This window comes from Neophocaena asiaeorientalis, unplaced genomic scaffold (genome assembly GCF_003031525.2).
Source record: "Neophocaena asiaeorientalis asiaeorientalis breed wild unplaced genomic scaffold, Neophocaena_asiaeorientalis_V1.1 scaffold182, whole genome shotgun sequence".
NCBI lineage: Eukaryota > Metazoa > Chordata > Mammalia > Artiodactyla > Phocoenidae > Neophocaena > Neophocaena asiaeorientalis.
In genome coordinates, this window is record NW_020174648.1 from 299,157 (window position 1) to 321,451 (window position 22,295).

The 22,295-nt window shown below is 54.4% G+C and overlaps 1 protein-coding gene across 1 annotated transcript in view; it reads right to left on the minus strand.

Moving 5' to 3' along the window:
• KIAA1614 (KIAA1614 ortholog) overlaps nt 1-22,295 on the minus strand; it is a 37,678-nt gene that overhangs the window by 2,320 nt on the left and 13,063 nt on the right. The window contains exons 4-9 of the mRNA XM_024758814.1: nt 21,555-21,698; nt 12,683-14,193; nt 10,680-10,836; nt 8,837-9,098; nt 5,524-5,651; nt 4,644-4,828 (exon numbers count right to left, since the gene is read on the minus strand). Of these exons, the coding sequence (XP_024614582.1) occupies nt 4,644-4,828; nt 5,524-5,651; nt 8,837-9,098; nt 10,680-10,836; nt 12,683-14,193; nt 21,555-21,698 (2,387 nt within the window). The remainder of the gene's footprint in view (nt 1-4,643; nt 4,829-5,523; nt 5,652-8,836; nt 9,099-10,679; nt 10,837-12,682; nt 14,194-21,554; nt 21,699-22,295) is intronic.

A 22,295-nucleotide genomic window follows, 5' to 3' on the forward strand; every position in this document is an offset into this window, starting at 1 on the left:
CACACGCACGCACACGCACGCACACGCGCGCACACACACGCACACACACGCGCACACGCACGCGCACGCACGCACACGCACACACACGCGCACACACACACGCACGCACACGCACACACACGCGCACACGCACACACACACGCACGCACACGCACGCACACGCACACACACACTCTCCCTCATTATTCCACTTCACACTGCAACTGGCCTTATAAATAGATACAGTGTGCCCACCTCCATGGTATAACTTCATTTCTCTGTCTCCTCTTTTAAAATCCTCCTAATACAAATAATGCTTTAAGCTGTTATTATTCATGTATACCCCAGTATGAATGAGCTAATCTTATCTTTTTCTGGGATAAGCTTTGATTGTAAAATAGGGAGGAAAATGTTGAAAAATTGAAACAAAGACCTACTACATGCCCGGCACCCTGCTAGGTGGGATTCACAAATAAGACCCAGCTGCTGCCCTCAAGTAGCTGGGGGTGGATGGTATCACTGGAGTAGCGAACGTGGCTGAGGACAAATCCAAACCTGGTTTGCTTCACAGGATTGTCTGGGACTAGCCCTGGCCTCAGTCTTCCTCGGATACGGTTCCTTACTTAGGATTCAGAGGCTTCTGGGCAAAAGCCCAGGAAACATAGAAATTCTGGCCCCGTGTTTAAAGTCATCGTGACTCACTTTTCCCTTCTTCACACATACTTTCTCCCCTCAGTGACCCCAAGAGGCCCCACCTGGCTGGGACCATTCCCTAGGTCTCTAAGGTAGGGTGAGCCTGGGAAGAACCTGCTTCTCCTTTCCTGGGGTTCAATTCGAGGAACACAGTGGAGAAGGCTCTGGAAGGTTCTGGAAGCCTCGAGCTGGGCTGGGCTCCCTCGCTACACAGTGCAGGACGGTCCAGCTGAGGGAGCCCCTCTTGCCTCAACTTCTGCTGAAAACCTTTCAAACTCTCCATCAGCTGCTTCCACCTGACAGTAAGGGAGCACAGGCCCTTCCAGGGAAAGCTGGGTGCCCTCCACCCGGACGCACTGAGTGAGCACAGGTGTGCAGAGCTCAGGCCCTTCCACAGGAGGACTGCAGGGTGGGGACCCTATGCTGCGACAGCCCCTGCAGGACTCACTCAGGTTAGCGTTGCCTTAAGCACCCTCGCTGCTCCCCAGCCTGGACTTGGCTGGCTGATTAGAAACATTAAGCAGCTGCCCATCCCTGACTCCCTGCTTCCTCTTCCTAAAATCAGCTTCCTTAGAAGGGACCTGAAAGAGCATCTCGTCTGGTCCCCCAGCCTCCAGCTGGAAGCCTTGTAAGATGTCTTGGACGAGTGGAAGGTCATCTTCTGGTCCGCTCAGCCCCGCAGGAGCTTCTGGCCCCAATAGAAGTCAAGCTTTTCAGAGCCCACCCTCTGAAATTCGGGTTTGAAAGTGCATTGAAACCTCCTCTAAGGCACCTGAAGGTTTGCAGCTCTGGCTGTAGCAAATCCGATCTGTTGACATACTCCTCCTCCCTGGTCTGACCTGCGGAACAGCCTCTCAGTGTTTCTTGGCAGAGCTGAGCCTTTCCTGCAAGGCCGGCTCCCTCCTGACAAGGTCTGTCTGCCATCTTGGCTGCACAGGGCTTTTCTCTCAGCCCTTGCCCTATCCTTTCCCTCTTCTTTCTGGGTTCTTTAACAGCTTGTCTGCCCTGTCTGCGTGTTGGTGGCATGGGGAGAGGCAGGTAAGGAGGGCAGGGGTGGAGCCGGCAGAAACGGCTGCTGTACCGCAGAACATGCCAGTCGGGAGTGATGAGAAAACCCAAAAGAATGCAGCTGGAGGCCCAGACACTGCTGTCATGCCTGGGGTAGGTTTCACAACTGAAAGTCACGACACAAATATGACAGAAAGACTGCTATCGTAGGCATTTACCGTCTGCTGGAAACGGCCTTTGTTAAGGATGTATGATCTCTGTGTTGTATTCAATTAGAAGCAGAAGGCAAAGCCTGCTGTTCTCACATGCCTGTACAGAATCAGATGTGATAGCCAGCAAGTAACACCAGCATCTTGATGTTTTAGTGAGGAATGCAAACCCGCCCCAGCTCACGGCCCCTCTGAGGCCCAGGAGAAGTGACCCTTGGCTGCTGGAGCATGGCCTGTGGCAAGGAGGCACCAGCACCAGCCATGTTCCATGTGTGAGGGGAGCTCTGCGTGACATCCAGCAGCCAACTGCAGTGGCAGGAGCAGGGCACCAGCCGGGCAGGACAGGGAAGAGCCTATACCAACTAGGTGAGGGGCATCCTGGGGAGCGGGCCCGGCCAGAGCCCAGGAAGCTCTTGGTCATTAGAGACCCCTGCCCATCAGCAGTCTATGACAGGGGATGGGGGGAGGGGGTCCCACTGCCTGCAAAGGGGCCTAAAGGGACTTTTGGGGAGGATGGGGGGCATAGTAGAATGGCCAGTTGGGTATGATCTCACATTGACAGATGACACAGATCATGTCTGCCCCCGTCTGGAGTTCTACTCCCGCAATACACATTCTTTTTCTGAAGAGGGAGAAGAAGAAATGGGCCAGGCACTTTCCCATATACCTCACTGAATGCTCCTTATGACTCTTCCAGGTAGGGTTTCATTAGCTTCATTTTACAAATTAGAGACCTGAGGCTCAGAGTAGGTAAGTAACCTGCTCAAGGTCACACAGCCAGTGGAGGCGCTGGAGTACAAACCACACTGTCGTCCAGCTATGCCTGCATGCTGCCTCTCTGGGAGAGCCTGTCTCCCTCACCAAAGGAGAGAGGAAGCTGGAGGAACGGGCAGAGTGGCTAACAGGCCGTGGAGCACTTTGCAATGGTCAACATATGCTCACAACGGCCATCTCCCTGTGAGGAGAGACAGGCGCCCTCCTGAGGGCCAGAGTGGGGAGAAACTCATCCTCCCTTCCTCTCGCACTCATGTAAACTCCATCATCAGCCAACAGTCAGAACTACCTTCAAGTCAACCAGACCCCGGCCACTTCTCACCACCTCCACAGCCGCCCCAGTCTAAGCCGCCACCACCATGTCTTCCCTGGACTGTTGAAATAGCCCTAAAACTGGTCTCCCTGGCTCCACCGTCACCCCATTAGGGTCTGTTCTCAACACAGCAGCCAGTGAGCCTGTTAAAGTGTTCAATCAGAGCGCGTCAGTCCCTGCTCCAAGTGCCTGGTGGCTCCTGTCTCACTGGCAAGAAAGCCCCTTCTGACCTCAGCTCAGTCTCCCTCCCCCATTTCTGGGCTCAGCTGTCTCCCCGCCTTTCTGCCCTCAGCTCAGTCTCTCCCCTTCACCCCTCTGTCCAGCTTGACCTCCTTGCAGTTCCTCCCACAGGCCAAGCTCATTCCCAGCTCTCAGGGCCTCGCACTGGCTGTTCCCTCTGCCTGGAACGCTCTTCCCCAGACACCACATCGCCCACCCTCACTTCACTCCGCTGTCTGTCTGCTCAGGGGTCTCTTCTCAGAAAAGCTGCCCCACAGGTACTCCCATACTCACTGCCCTTGGGCCTTATCCTGCTTTATTTGTGTTTGTTTCTTAGCACTCTTCGCCATCTGACATACATATAACACATTATATGTATATATAAAATATATAAATAAATATAAGTAAACATATGTGTATATATATATATATTTGTAGATACGGTCTAGCTCCCTCATGAGAACGTGCACTCCTGAGGATGAGGGTTTTGTCTGTTCCATTCACTGCTCTATCCCCAGTATCTACAACCACCTAGTAGGTGCTCACGTATATTGTTGAAAAAGGACTGATGGAACATACGCAAGAACTCGCTCTGTTCTGCAAGTCTGGCAGCAGGCAGATTTCAGCCAGCTAAATCATCTTGACCTAGGAGATCAAAGCAGAGGACTAAACCCTCCGCGGCACAGCCCAGCCAGGGCAGCTTTGCGCGTGTCTTTCTGTGTCTGTCTCTCCCTTTCTTCCTCCTCACTCTCCTCTCCTTCCCACTCCTGCATGTCTGTCTTCCTTCCTTCCTCATCTCAACTGAGAAATGTATGTCAAGGTCCCTTGCCCTGTGATGGATTCTGACCCACAGACCTTGGGGAAAGGCCTGGGGAAGTCATTTTGCCCTGAAAGATTCATGGGGCAGGGCTGAGAACTGGCCAGAGTGCAGAAGGATGTTCAGAGCCCCTCCCTGATCCTGCCAGTAATGAATCAAGACCTAGCAGGCCGCCCAGCCAGGGGCCTGGAGCCAGGATACATGTGAACATACCCGGCAGGGGCCAGCCCTGAGGGAGGGGCCTGGATGCACAGACAGGCAGGCACGGTCCACGGTCCACGTGCCCGGACATACTCCACAGCTAGCGGAAGGGAACCAGTTAAACACACCAGCCACATCCAAGGGATCCAGAAAACCAGCCAGCACAAACAACCTCCCTCAGGCTCTCCAGTGAAAAGGTGGCATTAAGATTCTGATTTCAAGATGGACAGAGGGACAGTGGAGCAAGCCTGCCATCTCTACCCCCTTGAGGGGAGAATTCTAGTCCTTTCTCTGAGAGGCTCTCTGAGTCCAGAGCTCATTCATTGTTCAGCCAAAGACAGGAAACGGAAACAACCACAGCCAGAAGGCACTGCAGTGGTTTGCCAAGTCCCCAGGGCTGTGGAGCCAGAAAAGGGAGGTGGGGGCCTACCTGAGTCCCGGCGTCCATTCCCAGAGGCCACACAGAAGCCGAAAGTGCCCTCCGGGGAGCGCTGTAGCTGCAGCTGGCTCGTGCCGTCCGGGAACACCTCCACCATGCGGCCCACTGCGCGAGCCAGGCCTGGGGCACTCACGTCCTCCACGCTGAGGGAGGGCCGGGGCAGTGCCTTGGCTGGCCTGTGAGGGGCCGGAGGTGAGTGAGGGCGAAGAGAGCCAGCACTGGGGCCCAGCCCCTCCCTGGCTGAAAGATGGTGGATGCCACGAGCCAGGGCTGAGCCTGGCGGGTTCTCACAGCCGTCTGAGGCTCCGCAGAGCCCGCTGCAGACCCAGAAGCCCCTCCCCCAAGAGCAGTGGTTGTTAACCTTTTTAGGTGCAGAGATCTCTCTTGAGAATCTGCTGAAAGCTTTAATTTTACATAAAACTTCCAGGAGTTAATGGACCCCCTGAAGTTCCTCCATGGAGCCCCAGGTAAGAGCAGCTAGCCTAGCAGGTCTCATCAGAGAGGGTGGATTTCTCTAGGCAGGGTCACAGGGCAAGGGCCTCTTTGGGGGCCATGTCTCTGGATCTTCAGTAAGATCTTTAGCTGGGCTAAGGAAGCTCCCTGAACATTCTGATTTCAAAATGTAGAGGGACGGAGGAATCAAACCTTCCAACTCTACAGAAACCCCAACCCCTGTCCAGTTGCACAGGACAAGGGCACCGAGGAATGGGCTCCAAGACCCCTGAGGCAACTGAGGCACAGGTAGTCAGCCTCACTTTCTCTTTTAAAGGGACCCCCCTCGGGCCGTGCTGCTAAGGCAGGAAGGAGTTAAGCATATAGCTCCACTGTCCATGCCCTGGGTTTATGCTCCAAACCACTTGCCCACTCTTACCTGTCAGCTGCATTGTGATGCCCTGGCTCCCCTACCAGGTAGAGGTTGGACCGGTCCACCTTGCCACTCAGCAGAGAATGGAGGTTCTGAAAAGAGGCAGCTTTCCAACGTTGGCGAGAGGGTGACACCTAGTGGGAAAGGCCCAATATTGCAGGTGAGAAAAGCCACCTGGCAAGGGCTTGACAGAGAGGGGACCCCAACCATGAACCTGAGAGCCTGCTAAGAAAGTAATGGCATAAGCTTTTGTCATTACTTCAAAGTGCTTAACAGGGATAACCATAACTCACTTAAGGAGATGGGCCTATGTAGGCGTTTTGAAGCTTCAAAGTAAAAAAATTTTGGGCTGAAATAAAAACTGAATAGGGTAATGCTAATTATCTCACTTATTAAGAAAATCTAATTTTTTCCTTGATTATGAAAAAAGGGTGAAATCAATCACAGAATAATAAACACAATTGTAGAATTAAAATCTTAAATAGTTTGTGATTCTTTAGTATCCCTTTTATGATTGCTGACGTTAAAAATTTTATCAAGTATGCACCTTAAAACGCTGTGCATTAAAAAGATGGACAAGACGAAAGTCCCTCAAGGAGTTCGCACCATGGTGGGGGTGAGATGAGCATGGACAGGTCAAAAGCCCTAAATGCATGTTGTAAGTGTGAGGCTAGAAGCACGGACAACGCTGTGCAGGGAAGCAGAGACAGACTCAGCTCAGGAGGCTCCAGGGCACTGGAGGAGCTGACGCCTGGGCGGGGCCTGAAGCATGAGCTCTCCAGGTGAAGACGGAGGTGGGGTGTTCCAGGCAGAAGAAATAGCAGATGCAGACAGAGAGAGATGGGACAAAGCATGGATATTCTGGAACATACTCATGGTCTAGGTGGCTGGGCTGCAGAGGTGATGGGAGACAGGCTGGAGCCAAGGGGCCACACCCAGAAGGACCCTATATGACCTGATGAGGAGCCACTGAGTGATGTTAATCAGAAGAGTTACAAGGTCAGATCTGTGTTCTAGAAACTGACCCAGTGAGGAGGCTATTCCAAGGGTGGGGGTGGGAGGCAGGAAGAGGCCAACTTTTTTTTTTTTTTTTTTGTGGTACGCGGGCCTCTCACTGTTGTGGCCTCTCCCGTTGCAGAGCACAGGCTCCGGACGCGCAGGCTCAGCGGCCATGACTCACGGGCCCAGCCGCTCCACAGCATGTGGGATCCTCCCGGACCGGGGCAAGAACCCGTGTCCCCTGCATCGGCAGGTGGACTCTAAACCACTGCGCCACCAGGGAGGCCCAAGAGGCCGACTTTTAAACAAATACGGCACACATTATTTATCACACTGGAAATCCGTGCTCTCAGGAAGACGTATTATCAAGAAGCTTAAGAGGGGGCCCTGACCTTGCCTCAGGGCTCCGGAGGGCCTTCTGGGAGAAGTCAACTCAGAATGGAAAGATAAGCAGGCATTCCCCAGGGAAACGGGGGAGGGGAGAAGGGAGGAGCCTTCCAGATGCAGGTGCAAAGGTCAAAGAGCCATAGTCACTAGAGGATGTGGGAGCAGCCCACGTGGCGAAGGTGCTCACTGCCCACTCAGAAGGGCAAAAGGAAAACCAAGCCAGGGCAGCAGCCATCCACCCTCTCACCACACACACCTGTCAATACAACAGTCTAACAGGAAGGTGTTCACCCTGAGATATGTCATGAATATACCAGGCTGAGATGGAGTCTTCTTTCATGTTCTTTTTTCAGTTCTTGAACAATTCTTTCTGCTGCGCAGTCCTCCTGGCACTTGCTCCCACTCTTTCTTGGCCAGCTTACTTCCTAACTTTGCCCACTTGGCTTACATCGCCCATAACCCCTCTCCTACACTAATGGGCTGTCATTTCCCTCGGGCTTACAGAGATTGAAGCTTTGATGGCCATACATCCTGGCACCACGGCTCAGACACACTGGGGACAAATCTAACTTCCTGAGAAAAGCAGCAAATTCCTGGAGCACAATGCCACTCTAGGCTTTTGTCCCCAGCTTGAGATGGCTTTGCTTTTGTTTCTTTGTCTTCCATTCATTCATCCAGCAAATATTCTGTACGGGGTGCAAGGCAACCAATGGAATTTTCATTCAGCCTGCGTTCTCTTCCCTGCTTCAGCCTGAAAAATGAAAGGCTCCAGTGCCCCAAACTCCAATCGCCTGCTTCGTTCTGCCCAGGGGAGGGAGCAGCGAAGAGAAGAATAGACATAATACCTGGAAACACCTGGATTAGAACAGCACTTCCAGAGACATAGCTGAGAGTTAGGTGCTACTGTTGGTTTGCTGTTGGTTTATCCTCTAGCACGTGGGAGGGGGGACTTTAGCAGGCTGCCCTGCATTCACTCACTCACTCACTCATTCATTCACTGTGTATTGAGTATGTCTACCATACTAGTCATCATACTAAATATTTGGAATATAAAGATCAAGCAGTGTCTCTGCAGGGAATCACATTCCACTGAGGGGACACAGACAAAAGTTAAAATACTAAGTGACAAGTTCCGTGAAGGAGGGAAGCACAGGATGAGAAGGGAAGACAGAGCAGAGGTGCCCAGCTCAGCCCAAGGAGGGACTGGAAGTGGCTTCCTGGAGAAGGCAGTGCCTTCAGTGTTGATGGATGAGCAGACATTAGTAGGTAGAGAAAAGCATTTCCGGTGAAGGTTCAAAGTCAGACTGTGTGGCCTGATTACAGAACTGCAAAGTCAAGGATAAATGGGGTCAAGTGTTAGAAGAGTGACGAGATGAACGCAGTCAGATCACAGAAACCCTTTGGCAATGTCGAGTGACCTGAACTTTATCCTGGGGGTGATAAGGGACCAACAGCAGGTGTTCAACGAGGGGATGGCAAGGCCAGATTTGCACACCAGGAGGACCACTCTGAAAACCACGTGGAGAAAGACGGGGCAGGGATGCTCGCCAGGAGGCCGTTGAGGTGATCCTGGTGGGAAGTGATCTGTGCAAGACTAAAGAGTGGCTGTGGCCATGGAAAAGGTTCCAAAACGATCGGGCAGTCGACACCAGGACTGGGCAGAGGTGGCAGAGTGAGGGCGGGGGTCTAGGATGAGCCCAGGCTCGGGCAGCGGGGTGGAAGGACAGAAGCTTGGGTGCTGCCCACTCCCACTGTGTCCAGGGAATCCATGTCTCACGGATGGACTGTGGGAACGCCAGTAGCTTCCCTTTCTCCACCTGGGACTCCTTGGGCAGCACCCTCAGCACTTCTTTCCTCCTTCCACCTTTCACTCCAATGGTGGCTACACCCCCACTGGCCTCACACACCCCTCGGCTGGGCCCTTGGGACTCACCGGATGCAGGGATTGTAACGATGGGGCTCTCTTCATTTTGGGGGCGCTGGTGTGTGAAGCCGGGCTGGGCGCAGGGGGCTGCAGCTGCTCCACACTGTAGCTGCGGGACTTGCCCAGCTTGGGCCTTGTGCCCTGACTTGTCAGGGCCAAGAAGAACTTTTTCAGCCCCAGGGTGGAGGAGATGCTGCCGCTGCTTTTCTTGTTCTTGTCAGAAGGGGCAGCTGAGGGCAGGCTGGGTCCCACACTGACCCCTGACAATGCTCTGAAACGCAATGATGGACATGAGGTGGGTGGGAGAGGGCTGGAGGAGGCAAGGGCCCATCCCGTGTGCCCCAGATGGGCCCACACCACTGCCTCACTGATGAAGTGACAGCCAGGCTGCAGAAAGGAAGGCCGCGCGGTTTTCTGAAGGATGCTCTGCTTGGGTAGACTTTAGGGAGAAGCTCAGACAAGACCCCTGGTGTCACACTCAACTGTGGGTTCACTCAATCGTCCGTCCATCCAATATTTCTTCAGAACCTCTTCTAGGCCTCTTCTTGGCAGATAACTGGGGTATGTGATAAACATGACAGGCAAGACCCTTACTCTCGGGAGCTTACAAACAACAGAGTAGTAAACAAAGGAGAAAACCCACCAGCAACTGATGAGCAGGGTGAAGCGGAGAGTGACACGGTGGCCGGGGAAGGCCTCTCTGAGAAGATGACATTGAAACCGAGGGCTGAATGGCAGCAAGGAGCCCGGAGGTGAGAATTCCAGGGCAAGGGAACAGCTGGAATCACAGCTCTGGGCAGGAAGAGGCTTAGTGTGTGGTGGGTTCAAGGACATAATGGGGCCAGGTCCACAGGACTTCCAACATAATGAGCAAGGGGGGAAAGAGGGGTCAGATGGGGTCAGACAGGTGGGCCGAGGCCGGATTACACTGAGTGCTATAAGCCAAGGTAAGGGGTTTGAATTCTACTCCAAATGAGAGGAAAAACCACTGGGGGGTTTCAGCAGGAGAAATGACACCATTTAATTAAGGTTTTAAAAAGATACCTCGGACTGCAGTATGGAGAAGGAACTGCAGGGGCGAGAGGGAAGGCAGAGAGCAGGTAGGGACCATTAGATTTGTACAGGAAGAAGGAATGCACTGAGACCAGGAGAAATGCCGTCCAGGTGGCTGCAGGAGCCACCTGTGTGGATGGCCGTGTGCTGTGTGTTTGCCGGGAGGAGGACCCGGAGAAGCAGCTTTTGTCGAGAGTGATTGAGACTTCCACTAGGCCTTTCAGGCATCCCAGTGGAGATGTCGGGGGAGCTGGATACACGAATCTGGAGTTCTGGGGAGCACACGGGGCTGGAGATCTGGCTTCAGTGGCATGTGAAGTCTTGGGCTACATGTCACCAGGAATGGTGCGTAGTGGAGAAGAGAAGGCCCGGCCAGAGGACCAGCTCACCAAGGCTCTGAGGCCCCAGAGCAAGGACTCAGACCCTCAGTGCTGGAGGAGAGCATGGAAACATGAGTGCCGGGCTGTTTCCCAGCCCAGAGTCAGGAGCAAGTCCTCTCAGACGGAGAGCCCATCCTGGGTGCACCTCGAGAGCTGGGACTGTCTGCACAGCTGTGCCTAGCACAGTGCCTGGAGCTTCAGGCCATTCAATGAAAGCTCAGTGAGCGAATAACCACATACACTAGACCGAACGGCGCTGGCAAAGGAGTGCTGGGGTGCCACGCTTGCACCTAGTCTAGGAGTCCCCCGAGGATGGGGAGTAGTCAGCTTATCACGCTGCCACTCCATGGGATCTCCTTCCCCACCCAGCGCCCTAATCCCCCACCTCCTGCATCAGGGCTGTTGCTCCTGTCACTCACCGGGATGACACATGCCCTACAGAACTTGGCTCTGTCCTCTGCAGGCCGCCCTCTGGTTCCTGGCCGGACTCTGTCTCCTCTGAGGCCGGGGAGAAGGTGATGCCCATGGAGCTGATGGTGCCAACAGCTGCTGAGGTGAGACAGCCCTGGAGTCCTCCTGCAACAGCCACAGCATCCCTCCTGTGTCACTGATCCATCCCCATGGGTCATGGGTGGGGGGCGGACGTTCCCAACCCAAAGACAGAGGCAGGAGAGCCAGAGGAAGATGGAGAGAAGTGGGAGCCCCATGAGAGCAGTGGAGGCAGTGGTGAGACACACGCCAAGCAGGGAGGGGTCTTATTTCCTGCTGAACCCCATCACCCCCAGCACAGCACCTCGTGCACAGCAGATGAGAGATAAACATCTGTGAAATGAAGGGCTGCTTGTGATAAGCCATGTCCCTCCTATAGCAAGAGATAATTGGGGTGGGGGGCGGATTTTGTATTCCTGGGACAAAAACCGTAATCTTGCTGGCTGTGACATCTAACAGCTAAACGATAGCCACCGTTTTTGGAGCACGTGTGAAGTTCTAGACAATGAGTTAAATGCCCTACAGAGACTATTTCATGGGTTCCTAGGAGATGGGTTCTATCATTCTTCTCAGGTTACAGAGGAGGAGCCCAGGACCTCCTGGCTAATGAGAGGAGGAGCCTCACCTGGACCTCTGCTCCAGGTCTCGAGCAGGTGAAGGCCAGGCTGCCCAGAAAGGTCTGCAGCTCTCAGAATAAACGCCCCGTAGGAAGTGGGTAGGGGCAGCCAGCAGCCAGCCTAGAGCCCACCCGACGGAGGAAAACCACACCTCAGCACAGGGCAGGCGGGAGCTCAGGGTGGGGCCTGCTTCCTCAAGGTTCGTGTGAGCAAGGGAAGGAGGGGGAGAGTGTTTGCTCCCCGCATGTAGTGGAGCGTGTAGCCGGCACACCCGGGGCAGAGCAGGGGGGCGCTCAGCATCCACATCCGCAATAAGGTCAGTAAGGCCTGTCACCTCTCTGCCCTCTTCTCCTCCACTCTGTTTCCAAGCCCTGGTTCACCCCCGCCCCCACCCCGAGCCATCACAGCCCCAGGGCTGCCAGAGCCGCGGACACAGGAAGGCAAGGCTGTGTGTACGTCGGGCCTGTTATCTCTGCCTAAGAGTGAGCGGCTGAGTTGCTCACCTCAGATCACAACATCGGGGATCAGAGCCCAAGGGCCGCCAATGCTCAGGATTTGCCCGTGATATGAGGACCCCTTCCAAGGGCAGAGGTGATACCCTCTATCCTTCAGCAGCCTTTGCTGCTGAAACCTAACAGCCTGCCCAGCAGGCTCGGGGATCTAGGAGGGCTCGGGCACCAGAGAACGACCCCAGCACTGTTTGTAGGAGCTCTGCCCACTGGGCACCTGGACAGCACGTCTGCTTCGCCATATGGAGGAGGTCTCGAGGGCTGGATTCCTGCTGAATTACTTCATTTATGCATCCCCCAAAGGGCCTAGGATGGCGCTTGGCCTGTAGCAGGTGTTCAGTCAATACTGAATGAATGAGTGAATGAATGAAAGGACGACCTTCAAGCAGAAGGACCTTAGCCGTGTGATTATTTGGCGTTTGTTGCTCTTAGTAAATCCTGGAGCTGCTGCTTCTTCCTGCTCTGTTGGTAGCAAAATTCCCTTAAAGCCCAGGCCTCTGGCAGCCACAGAGCTTGGAGCTCCTGTACACACCTCAGGGTTCCCACTACCGCCGCCCCCAGGGTGAGCTGGCTAATCCGCCTCCGGGCTGATGTGGAATCCTGTACCAGCCCACGGACCCCCACCAGCTTCCCCAACATTCGCCGCGGCTCTGGGGGCTCCTCGGGGCTGCCATAGGAACGGTGCATGGGTGTGTCATCTATTAAGGTGAACAGTACGTGAAGACTCGGAGTGCCTGGTGGCCCACAGACCCAGCCTGTGTGTGGGCTCTGGTCTAGGGCCGCCCTAGCCCCAGAGGAATCCCTTACCATCTCCATGGTCCTCCGGCGGTACTGCAGGCTTCTGGCTGTAGGAGCCCTTCTCCCCACTGCCTGGGAGGATGGCTTCTCCCCAGGGCTCCTGCAGCCCCTGGGGCGTGCTGTTGTCGCAGTGACTGGTGGACGGGGCCCGCAGGGGGCGCGTGACACAGGGGCTGCGGGGCTGGGGCTGCGGCCGGGTGAGCTCACAGGCCCTGGGAACTACGCTTCTGGAAGACGGCACAGAGGTGTCCATAGGCTCTCCCTGGTCACCCGGCCTGCAAAGTCCAGCCAGGGCTGCCTTCCTGTGAGACACAGGGGAAGTGGTTTTCTTTGAAGAGGGAGGGGTCGGCACCCAGCCTTCGGGGGAGAGGGAAGCGGTTGGCTGCTGGACCTGGTGGGGGGCAGAGGGCTCTGTGTGGCTCTGATTCGGGGAGTCAGTTCCCAGAGACTCTTGGCTGTCTACAACCTGGGCTTGTCTGCCTGGCCCCGAGGAGCCCACCTTCACGGAAGAGGCGATGGCACAGGCTGTCCGGGAATCCACGGGCTGAGCCCAGTGATTTTCCAGCCCTGGTCCAGGCTGGGACCCCAGGGAAGCCCTCTTAGAGTCCTGGACAAGAGGCTTAGAGAAAGCATCTTCTCTGGGGAGCAAAGTCCCCTCAGGCGTCTGTCCCATTACTTCTGTCACCTCATCCAACACCTCCACTAGCTCCAGCCCAGGCAGGTAGTGCAGGGCCTGGGGACTCCGGAGCGGCCCCATTTCAGCCTTTCGGAACAACCTTTGGCCTCCCCGAGGTCTGGAGGCCCGCAGACGGGGGCTGCTGCCGCGGACCCTACTGGGCTGGGAGGTCCCGGCCTCCTCACTGTCGGTCCTGCAGCTGTCGGAGGTGTCCGTGCTGTCCAGGGCCGAGTCTACCTCCTCGGGGCGCGCCTGGCCCCCGATGTGCGTCTCCCGGATCCACTCGGTGTGGAGTCCAGGCTCGGCAGGGAAGAGCCGGAGGGGCCCGCCCAGGCCCCGAGGGCTGCGGAGCTGCGCCAACGCCCCCTCCATCCCGCAGGCGGCTTCGCGCTCCCGGAGGACCCTCGGGTCGGGGGCGATGCAGTGGCCGCAGGCTCGGCACCTCCTCTCGCTGCCCTGAGCAAGCGGCGGCGCGGGAAGGCCCCGGGGCTCCAGCCCGCCCACCAGCGGGTGGAGAGACCCTGCGCCTGCGTCCTGGCGCCGGCAGCCCCCGTGGACGTAGTCGGCGAGGTCGGGCTTGGAGCGCAGGGGGCCCTGGTCCGCCGGCTGCAGCGTGGTGCTCAGCACCTGGCGCTGACGCTGCTGCAGCCGCTCGAGGTAGCGGGACTCGGCGTCGCGGGCTGATTCATCCTCAAAGCGGACGTGGGACGGGGAGGAGGCCCGCTTCGGCCACTGCCCGCTGCTGGACTCCCCGCTGGAGGAGTCACTCGTGTTCCCGTTCTGGAGGTTGTCTCTGCAGGCAAGGGTCATCCTCGGGTCCAAGGCTGGGCTTTTCCGCCCATCTCTGATGGGGAGGCAGGAGGAGACAGGTCACGGGCAGAAAGAGGGGAGGAAGGTACAGACTCCCCGCTGGGCACCCACCAGCCCCGCTCCACCCTGGGGTACAGTCTCCCACTGTGCTCAGTGGAACTACAACCCAAAGTTGCCCCCAGTCAGGCTCCTCCGGAGTCGGGCAGCAAAGCAGAGCAGCTTACAGGTGCACCCTGCTCCTGAACACAGCGCTAAGCAAAGTGAGCAAAGTGAACACAACCTTCTGTACGTTTGGCTCTCCCTCTGCTGCCTGGCTCAGCCTGAGTTAAGATGAAACACTGTTAAACTCAGGATTGTACAGAAGGATGATACCGAAGTCCTCGTGTGTGTGTGTGTGTGTGTGTGTGTGTTTAGGAGAAGAAGTGAGCCTGGCCATCATGGGCATCTGGTGAATTGGGATGAATTGTGGCAATGCTGTATTTTTTATAAAGTTTTAATGGGAAGAGCATACTTTAAGTCTCCATGGAGACTGTGTAGGACCCGCAGTCAGTGTTTCTAAACATTCCTGCTCTCAAAAGTATCTACTCAGGGTTCCTAATCATCTTGCTTGGACAAAATTTAGACAGAGTGACACTGGTGTTTCTTCTTGGTCTCTCCACCTTGTCTGTTTCAACAACCCCTCCTGTACCTGCCCCTCCCCAGGCCCTCACACACACGCTTGCCCCGAAAAGCTGTGATGACAATTACTGTGCTAGGAAGAGTCCTCACGGTCTGTCATCAACCTTTGCTCTGGGAGACACTGTGGCTGGTGGTCAAGTCCTGCTCAGCTCAAGAAAATACCTGCACAAATCTCACACTGGGCCTCTCAGAGCCAGGCAACCTGAGGTTCAGACCCCTGTGCAAATGGACCCAGGCCTACAGGTCATTTCCTATCAGAGGCCACCTAAGTAAAGCCAATGCTCCTCCCTTCCTTTCGCAGCAGCACCTCCCCACCAATTTACTGCTGAGTGGCTGGGATTCACAGCATTTCTGACATTTCTCACTTCTTTGTCACTCACGTTGGACCCCTGCAGTGGCCTCTTATTCACTGGTCCTCCTGGAGCAAAGCTTCATCACACCATCTCTCAAGGGGGACACAGGATCAAGTTCACAGTCTTTGGGGTAAAAATACAGGCCCTCCACATCCCTCTCTGCCTTCCTCTCCAGCTCTGTCCCCCACCACCCACTTGTAAGGCCTCCACCCCATCTACCTCACGCAACCTTCCTGCCACTGTCTCCTGGAATCTTTCTTCTTAACCTGACTGCATTTGATTCCTAGGTATTAAATCTTACCTGTGTACAGATACCACGTGTGATGGTTAATTTTATGTGTCAGCTTGGCTGGGCCATGGTCAAACACTATTATACTTGATCAAACATTGTTCTTGATGTTTTTGTGAAGATGTTTTTTTGGATAAGATTAATATTTAAACTGGTGGACTTCAAATAAAGCTGATCACCCTCCATGGTTTGATGGGCCTCATCCAATCAGTTGAAGGTCTTAATAGAACAAAGACTGATCTCCCCTGAGCAAGAAGGAATTCTGCCAGCTGACTGCCTTTGGATTTGAGCTGCAACTCTTGCCTGGGTCTGAAGCCTGACAGCCTACCCTACAGACTTTGGACTTAAAAAGCTTCCATGATACCATGAGCCAATTTTTTTAAAATAAAATTTTCTCTCCATATATAAACACACATCGTGTTGATTCTTTCTCTGGAGAACCCTGACTAATATACATCTTGATGATGTCTCCTCCTCTGAATACCCATGCCATTCGTCATCAGAGACTCAGAAGATGTCAGGGCTGGAAGGGACTGCCATGACCATGTGACCCCTCCTCGTTTCTACAAAGGAGAGGCCACACAAGACCAGTTCCTGGGCTGACCAGCACCTGAACAGCTGGGAAAGGAAAGTTGCAGGAATTTTTTCTCCCTCACGGAGCCACGAAAATAGAACTAGACATTGACCATGCTAATGGTCAAGTGCTGTCTGGAGACAGGGGCCTGGATTTTAGAGACCTGCTACTTCTTTCCAATTACTGAGAAGAGCACCCACGTAGACAGTTATCTATGCCAGCATACTTTATGTGTTACGTTACTGCTTTCAGTCCTCAGAGCGCCTACAAAGGCTTCCCTAACTATACCCTATTCCTAGCACATTTTGTTCAAGCCTGTCTTGACACTCCAACTTCTTATAAATGAAATGTATGTGAGTGATTGGTTGATTTACTAATCCTTCCTCTAACTGGATGCTTCAGTGATTCTGGAGGAAGGATGCCAATGCTCTCAAAAAGGCTGCCTTAATGTGAGTTCCTTCCTCACCAAATTCACAGCTGCAACAGAAAGACAGATGTGGTATGCAATTAAAAGGAAAAGTGTTCAGACACTAGCAGGACGAATACATCCATGTTTAACAATTACTGTTAAAACATGCCAACAAGTGGGGAGAGCAGCCACTGAACTGGTTGACTTCTCTAACTATACGTGGCATTGACTGGACTGGACAGTGTGTTCTTCCAGGCTGTGCTTTCTGTATGGATAAATGGTCTTGCCTGTCCGACTCAGATGAACATGTGTTCACCTGGGCTCTGAGGGTGTCACTGGCCATTCCTAATCATCCCCCTCCGTGGCTGCCGCGATAGCCAAGCCACTGACTAGTCTCACAGCCCTGATGGGTTGGAATGATCTGGATCGCAGATGGCGTGGACTATGATGTATAGAGGCTACCCTTGGGGGTCATGGGACAGAATGAGAGGTCAGAGTTAAATTGTCCAAGACTGATTCCCTGCAAAGCTCCGTGGCAACCAGCTAGGGCCGAGAGCTTAAGGCACTCACTCACCTGTACCATGTCAGATCACTACAACCGCAAATCTTGGACCCCAGGCCTCTGGTCACACCAGGAGACGGGCTGGTGCTCACCCAACCATGACTGCTGAGCCGGCAGAATAAAGCTAGAGCCAAGGTCCTGCTGTGTCATACTGCATTGTGCCCTAGGCCCCGATTCACACCAAGGAGTGGGGTGAGTACTTCTTAAGTCAGGCAGCTGAAAAGTGCCACAGTGCAAGCTCTGGGGGCCTTCCTGGAGCCTGACACTAGGTGTTCACTAGGTGTTTACCCCGCCCTGGGATGCAGTGGGCAGTGGGGGACTGCACACCTGCCACCACCACTCCTGACTCCAGCATTTCCCCATGGGTGCTCCTCCAGGAGAATTTTTTTTAAAAGAACTACTGCGAAGCAAGTGGGTCTGCCTGCTTTGAGATCTGAGCAGATGCTATGCTTGAAAGGGCTGCTCTGAGGAATACTGAGGCATTGTCAGTCATCCTGTTTTCTGGAACCCATATGCACACAAGGCCATCTTATCACTAGGCCCAAGAGCCACAGTACGTGGGACCCACGCTTCTTCCAGGGCCCACGAAAATGTGTTAGGTTCTTTTAATGTCAAAAGAGAATAAATGAATGCACTTTTAAATCAAAGAAAACATTCTCAGATGTAATATTAATATATTCACCTTTAAGCCAGCATGGTCATAAAATATAATTTTTAACTTTGTTTGTGGAGGAAGGAGCCCACGAAGGCAAGAGTGCCTAGGGCTCCCAAAAGTCATGTCGTGGGCTTGCATTTGGAGAGGGATTTGTGGCTGAGATGTAAAGCTCCTGAGTAGGCTCACCCCTGGTGAGGAGGGTACCGTGTCTCTCTGCTTGTCTCAGCATGGCTGGGGAAGTCCCTCTGATCCCCCTGCTTGTGACAATTCTCTTTAAGTGACTGTGAAGCACTGCAGTGCCCTTGCCACCTAGGACCCCATCTGCACCTGCATCTCTTGAGCCTGTCAGGATCTCAGAAGGGGCTGTGAGATAATCACTCTGGTGGGCTCACTGTCCGTGTGGGGTTCCTGGGTCAGCTTTCCAGAGCATTTTTGCCCAGTAAAGGAAGGCTCTAGGCAGAGAAACAGCATCACCTCACCCCCCAGAAACAAGAGGAGCCCCACTGAGCAGAGGTTCTGCCCCTGCTGCACAGGCAGGATGCCCTGGTCAGCCAGGCCCAGCCGGTGGAGGAAAGGCCCGCTGGGAGATTCAGTACCCGGGCTTAGACACAACAACCCCCTCCAAGCCCCAGAGGGCGATGCCCTGCTCTGCTGACAGGATGTGGGCTATACTTTCTGAGGAGGGAAAAACAAAGCTCAGCTTTCGAGGCAGTACATTCCTAATGTAATAAGGAAGTCCAGGTCCTGTCAGCCACATTACCAACCTTAACTTTTACATTCAAGATGGAGAATTGAGCCATCCTGGAATTCATGCCAAAGGTACAAACAGTATTTTTGTTCTAAAAGAAGAAATGAAGAGATGCAGGAGAGCTTAATCACATAAGGAACCTTGAACTCAGTTATTGAATCCCAGAGGCCTCCACCAGTAGTGCTGGGACCAGTACATAAATGGTACAGTGAAGACTCTGGAGACAAGTACAGAGCGAATAAGGCACTAGAGCAGCAAGTAAACACCATACCTGCTGAGCTTCTCAATAGTAGGCACAGCAGGTGCCTCAACCATCCCTCTCGGAGAGGATTCTGTCTGCTCAGACTCTGGAGCTGAACGGCCTCCTTGGGAAGGTCCCTTTCTACAACAATGCTGTCCTAACCACACAAGCTCCATGCGGTCCTACGTGGCCACTACCTGACACAGGACAACAGCACTTACGGTGTCACCTTCCCAAGCCCTGCCTCTTGCTCATGTGTTCTGCCCTCCTGGGATTAGGAACACCAACATAGGTGTTCCTGTCCCCCAAATGGCAAGAGGTTGTGCTTCCAAGAGCTGCTCAATTTCTACACTGATTTGCTTCCAGAAAATGCGGCTGCTGCTTTCTACCTCTTCACCTCCTGGAAAAGCCAGTCTGTTCAGGATTGCCCCAGCTACCTCCAGCTAGACCCGAGATAAAGAAGACCTTCTGGAGACTGCTCTGCCTGCCCCACTCTTCCATCATTTTTCATCAGCCTGCTCTTTGGAAGGAGTGATGCCTCTGGGCTCGGGGGGTGCACGAGGGGCTCCTGCATCTAATGAGGCCCCAGGCCTGTGTGGCACCTCCAAGTTAGCTCAGCATGTCTCTCCAGGGCGGTCTGACAAGCGTACCCTTTAGAAGCATTTGCAGCAAGCCATCTGGCATTGATTTTTCAGCTATACCCTCTGAGGATTCACCAGTGCTGCCAAGTCAAAGTAATTCTTTTCTGGACAGAGCAGCTGCTAAAGTGGGTCACCTTGCATTTCAGTAGCATTTCTGCTGCTGGAGAAGAGCCTGGTGAAAGGGAACCTACTTCTTAGTGACTGGGGTTGTCGTGAGATGCTGACGTGATGTGGGGAAGAGGAAGTGTCCAAAGTACATTTACACCATCCAGTCTGTCTTGCAGATAGTCTTGCCTGTTTGGAGGCTCCCCAACTCCACCTAAGTACCTGAAGAAAGTGGAACAGGAGGTTTCCATGGAAGTCTAAGGCTCTGGGCCTCATATACATGCAGAGTAGAACAGTTAGGATGCTTCAGAGGCACCACTCCCATCCCTAACTAGTGTCCTCCAGCCAGAGGGAGACAAGGTACAAAATGTGGAGATAAAGAGCAGCCTGTTTGGTACATCTTGCCAGGACTTAGGGTCTCCTGAGCCCCTCTCCCAGGGGTCACAGTGACACTGAACACAGAGGCAGGCTGCAGCCTTCTGCTCCTGCTGGAGTCATCTCAAAGGTGCCAGGAAGGTACTCGGCCTTTAACGAGAGGGCTCAGCATCCCCTCAAAGAGCACGCGATCCAGTTCCGCTGAGAATCCTCGCTGCCTCTAGTGCCCCCTGGGCCGTGGTCCTGCCGGGGCCTGGGGCACTTTGGCACAGGCTGGCGGCCTCATCGCGGGCCAGCTGCACCAGCAAATGCCACATGTGAGTGATTGCTTGGGGTGCACTGTACATGGAACAGGCACAAGGATGGGGATGGGATGTCATGCAAGGAGTAGCCACATATGTGGAATGCTGGTCTGAACGTCCTCGAACTTGTACTTTTCCCATCTCTTCATCCCTGATGAGCTCAGCCTCCCTCATAGCTCCAGCATCGTGAAATCAGGGTAATGCCCAAATCCGCAGTTCTGACTTCTCTCCTCCTCTACGGCTCCTGTATCCGACTGCCTGATAAGCATCTCCAGTGGGTGTTCTGTGGGCAACCCCTCCAAAGCCTGATCCTGCACCTAGGCTTCACCTCTCGGCTAAGGCCCCACCAAACCTCCAGACACCAAGTCAGAACCCTGGGCTCCATCCTGGATGCCTCCCCTTCTCATGCTCCCCTCATCCAGTTGATTAACAGTCAGAGGTGACACTCGTATCGTACTCACTATATGCTGGGTGCTGTTCTAAACACTTTACATATATTAACTCACATAACCCTCACAACAACCCTGTTAAGACAGGCACTCGTATGATTCCCATTTTGCACATGAGGAAACTGAGGCACACAGACTTCCCTAAGAGCACACAGCTAGTAAGTGGCAGAGCCAGAATTCAGTGGTCTGGTTCCAGAGTCTTAACCGCTTCTCTGCTGCCTCATTAAGCCTGCTTGCTCTGTCTCCTGGCAATCGCTCATCTCCACACCCTGCCCCCATCACTGCTCACCAGGACCACGGTGCAGCCTCCTCACCGCCCCTGAGTCCCCAGATCCAACCCATCCCTGCGGTCAGAACAGCTTTCCTGAAATGCAAATGTGATGGTGCTACCCACCTGCCTCAAATCCGTTGGTGGCTCCTAGCTATTACGGGAGGCATCCAAATTGTTCAACAGGCCTGGAGGCCTCCATGACTGGCCTCCACCGAGCCTTCCGGCCTTCACACCGTGCACCCCCCAGCATGTCCTCAGGCTCCAGCCTGGCCAAACTCCTGAGCATGGTGCTTCTGCTCAGTTTTTGCCCCGGGATGCTCACCCCTGCCTCCCTCATCTGCCCTCATCTGAACATCTACGTCTCCTTCAAGCCCCAACTTACAAGCCACACCCTCCGGAGCCTCCCCTGTCCTTTCCAGCGGAGTTACAGCAGGCTTCCTGCCCTGCACACGCATCTTTCCTCTCCTACACCACCGCCCACAGAACCGTACTGATCCGTTTGCCCGTCTTTTTCCCTGGAGACCGTGACCTCTGTCCTCCAGGGAGCTCGGATTATGTTCCGTAACAGAACACGGCAGGCCCTCAATAAAGGTGTGCTGACTGACTAGAATGAAAGCAATGCCTGACACAGGAAAAACTCGCACACAGACAGGAGGGAGGAGTGAGCAGCGGCATTATGGCTGGATCCCATCTCTTCTTCTGCCACAGCCCTCCCAGGCCAGTCTGAGCCGGGCCCCACTCACCGGCTGCCCTGGGCAAGGGTGGGCACAATATCGTGGCTGGCACGGATGGGCCGGGTCCTGGCCTTCATGCGGGCTCGCTGAAGCAGATGCTTGGCTTCCTCATGCCTGGGGCTCAGCACGGGCTCCGGCTTGGGACTAAAGGACCTGCAGGGTGGCACATGGGTGAGAGCAGGCGGGGGAGGGATTAGAAGAAAATAACACGGATTAGGAGGGCTTTAACAGTGTCGAGCGTGGCTATGCCAGAAACAGTCCTGCGTGTGCAGCCTTCCTTGTCCAGCTCCCACACGGAGGGCACCTAGCCTGGGGCCTGGGGCCTGGCCCTGAGCGACTCTGGATGGGACCAGGGAGCTGGCCCACCTTGGACATCTGCTCAGAGACTGGAGGCAGAGAGCCCAGGAGGATCTAGAAAAGGGTAGGGGATTCTCCAGATTATTCTATTGTTCCTTCCCTGGGTAGACAGCGGGAGTTATCTTGGAGGAGGGGGAGAAAAGGGCCTGGGGTTGTCGGGCTGGGCTCGTGCCCAGCCAGCCAGATGGTCTTCACACGTGTCCCCTCCCTCTCTCCTTCTGTCTCTCTCTGCACCCACACGTACCCACTGGAGCTCCCACCGCACCATCCTGAGCTCCCACTGCAGACACAAGGAATCAGCACTCTGCCCGTCACTGTGCTGCTCCTCTGAGGGAATGACATTTTCATAAGGCCTCAGTCCCAATCCCGACAGGCATCAGTCCCGGGCTGAGA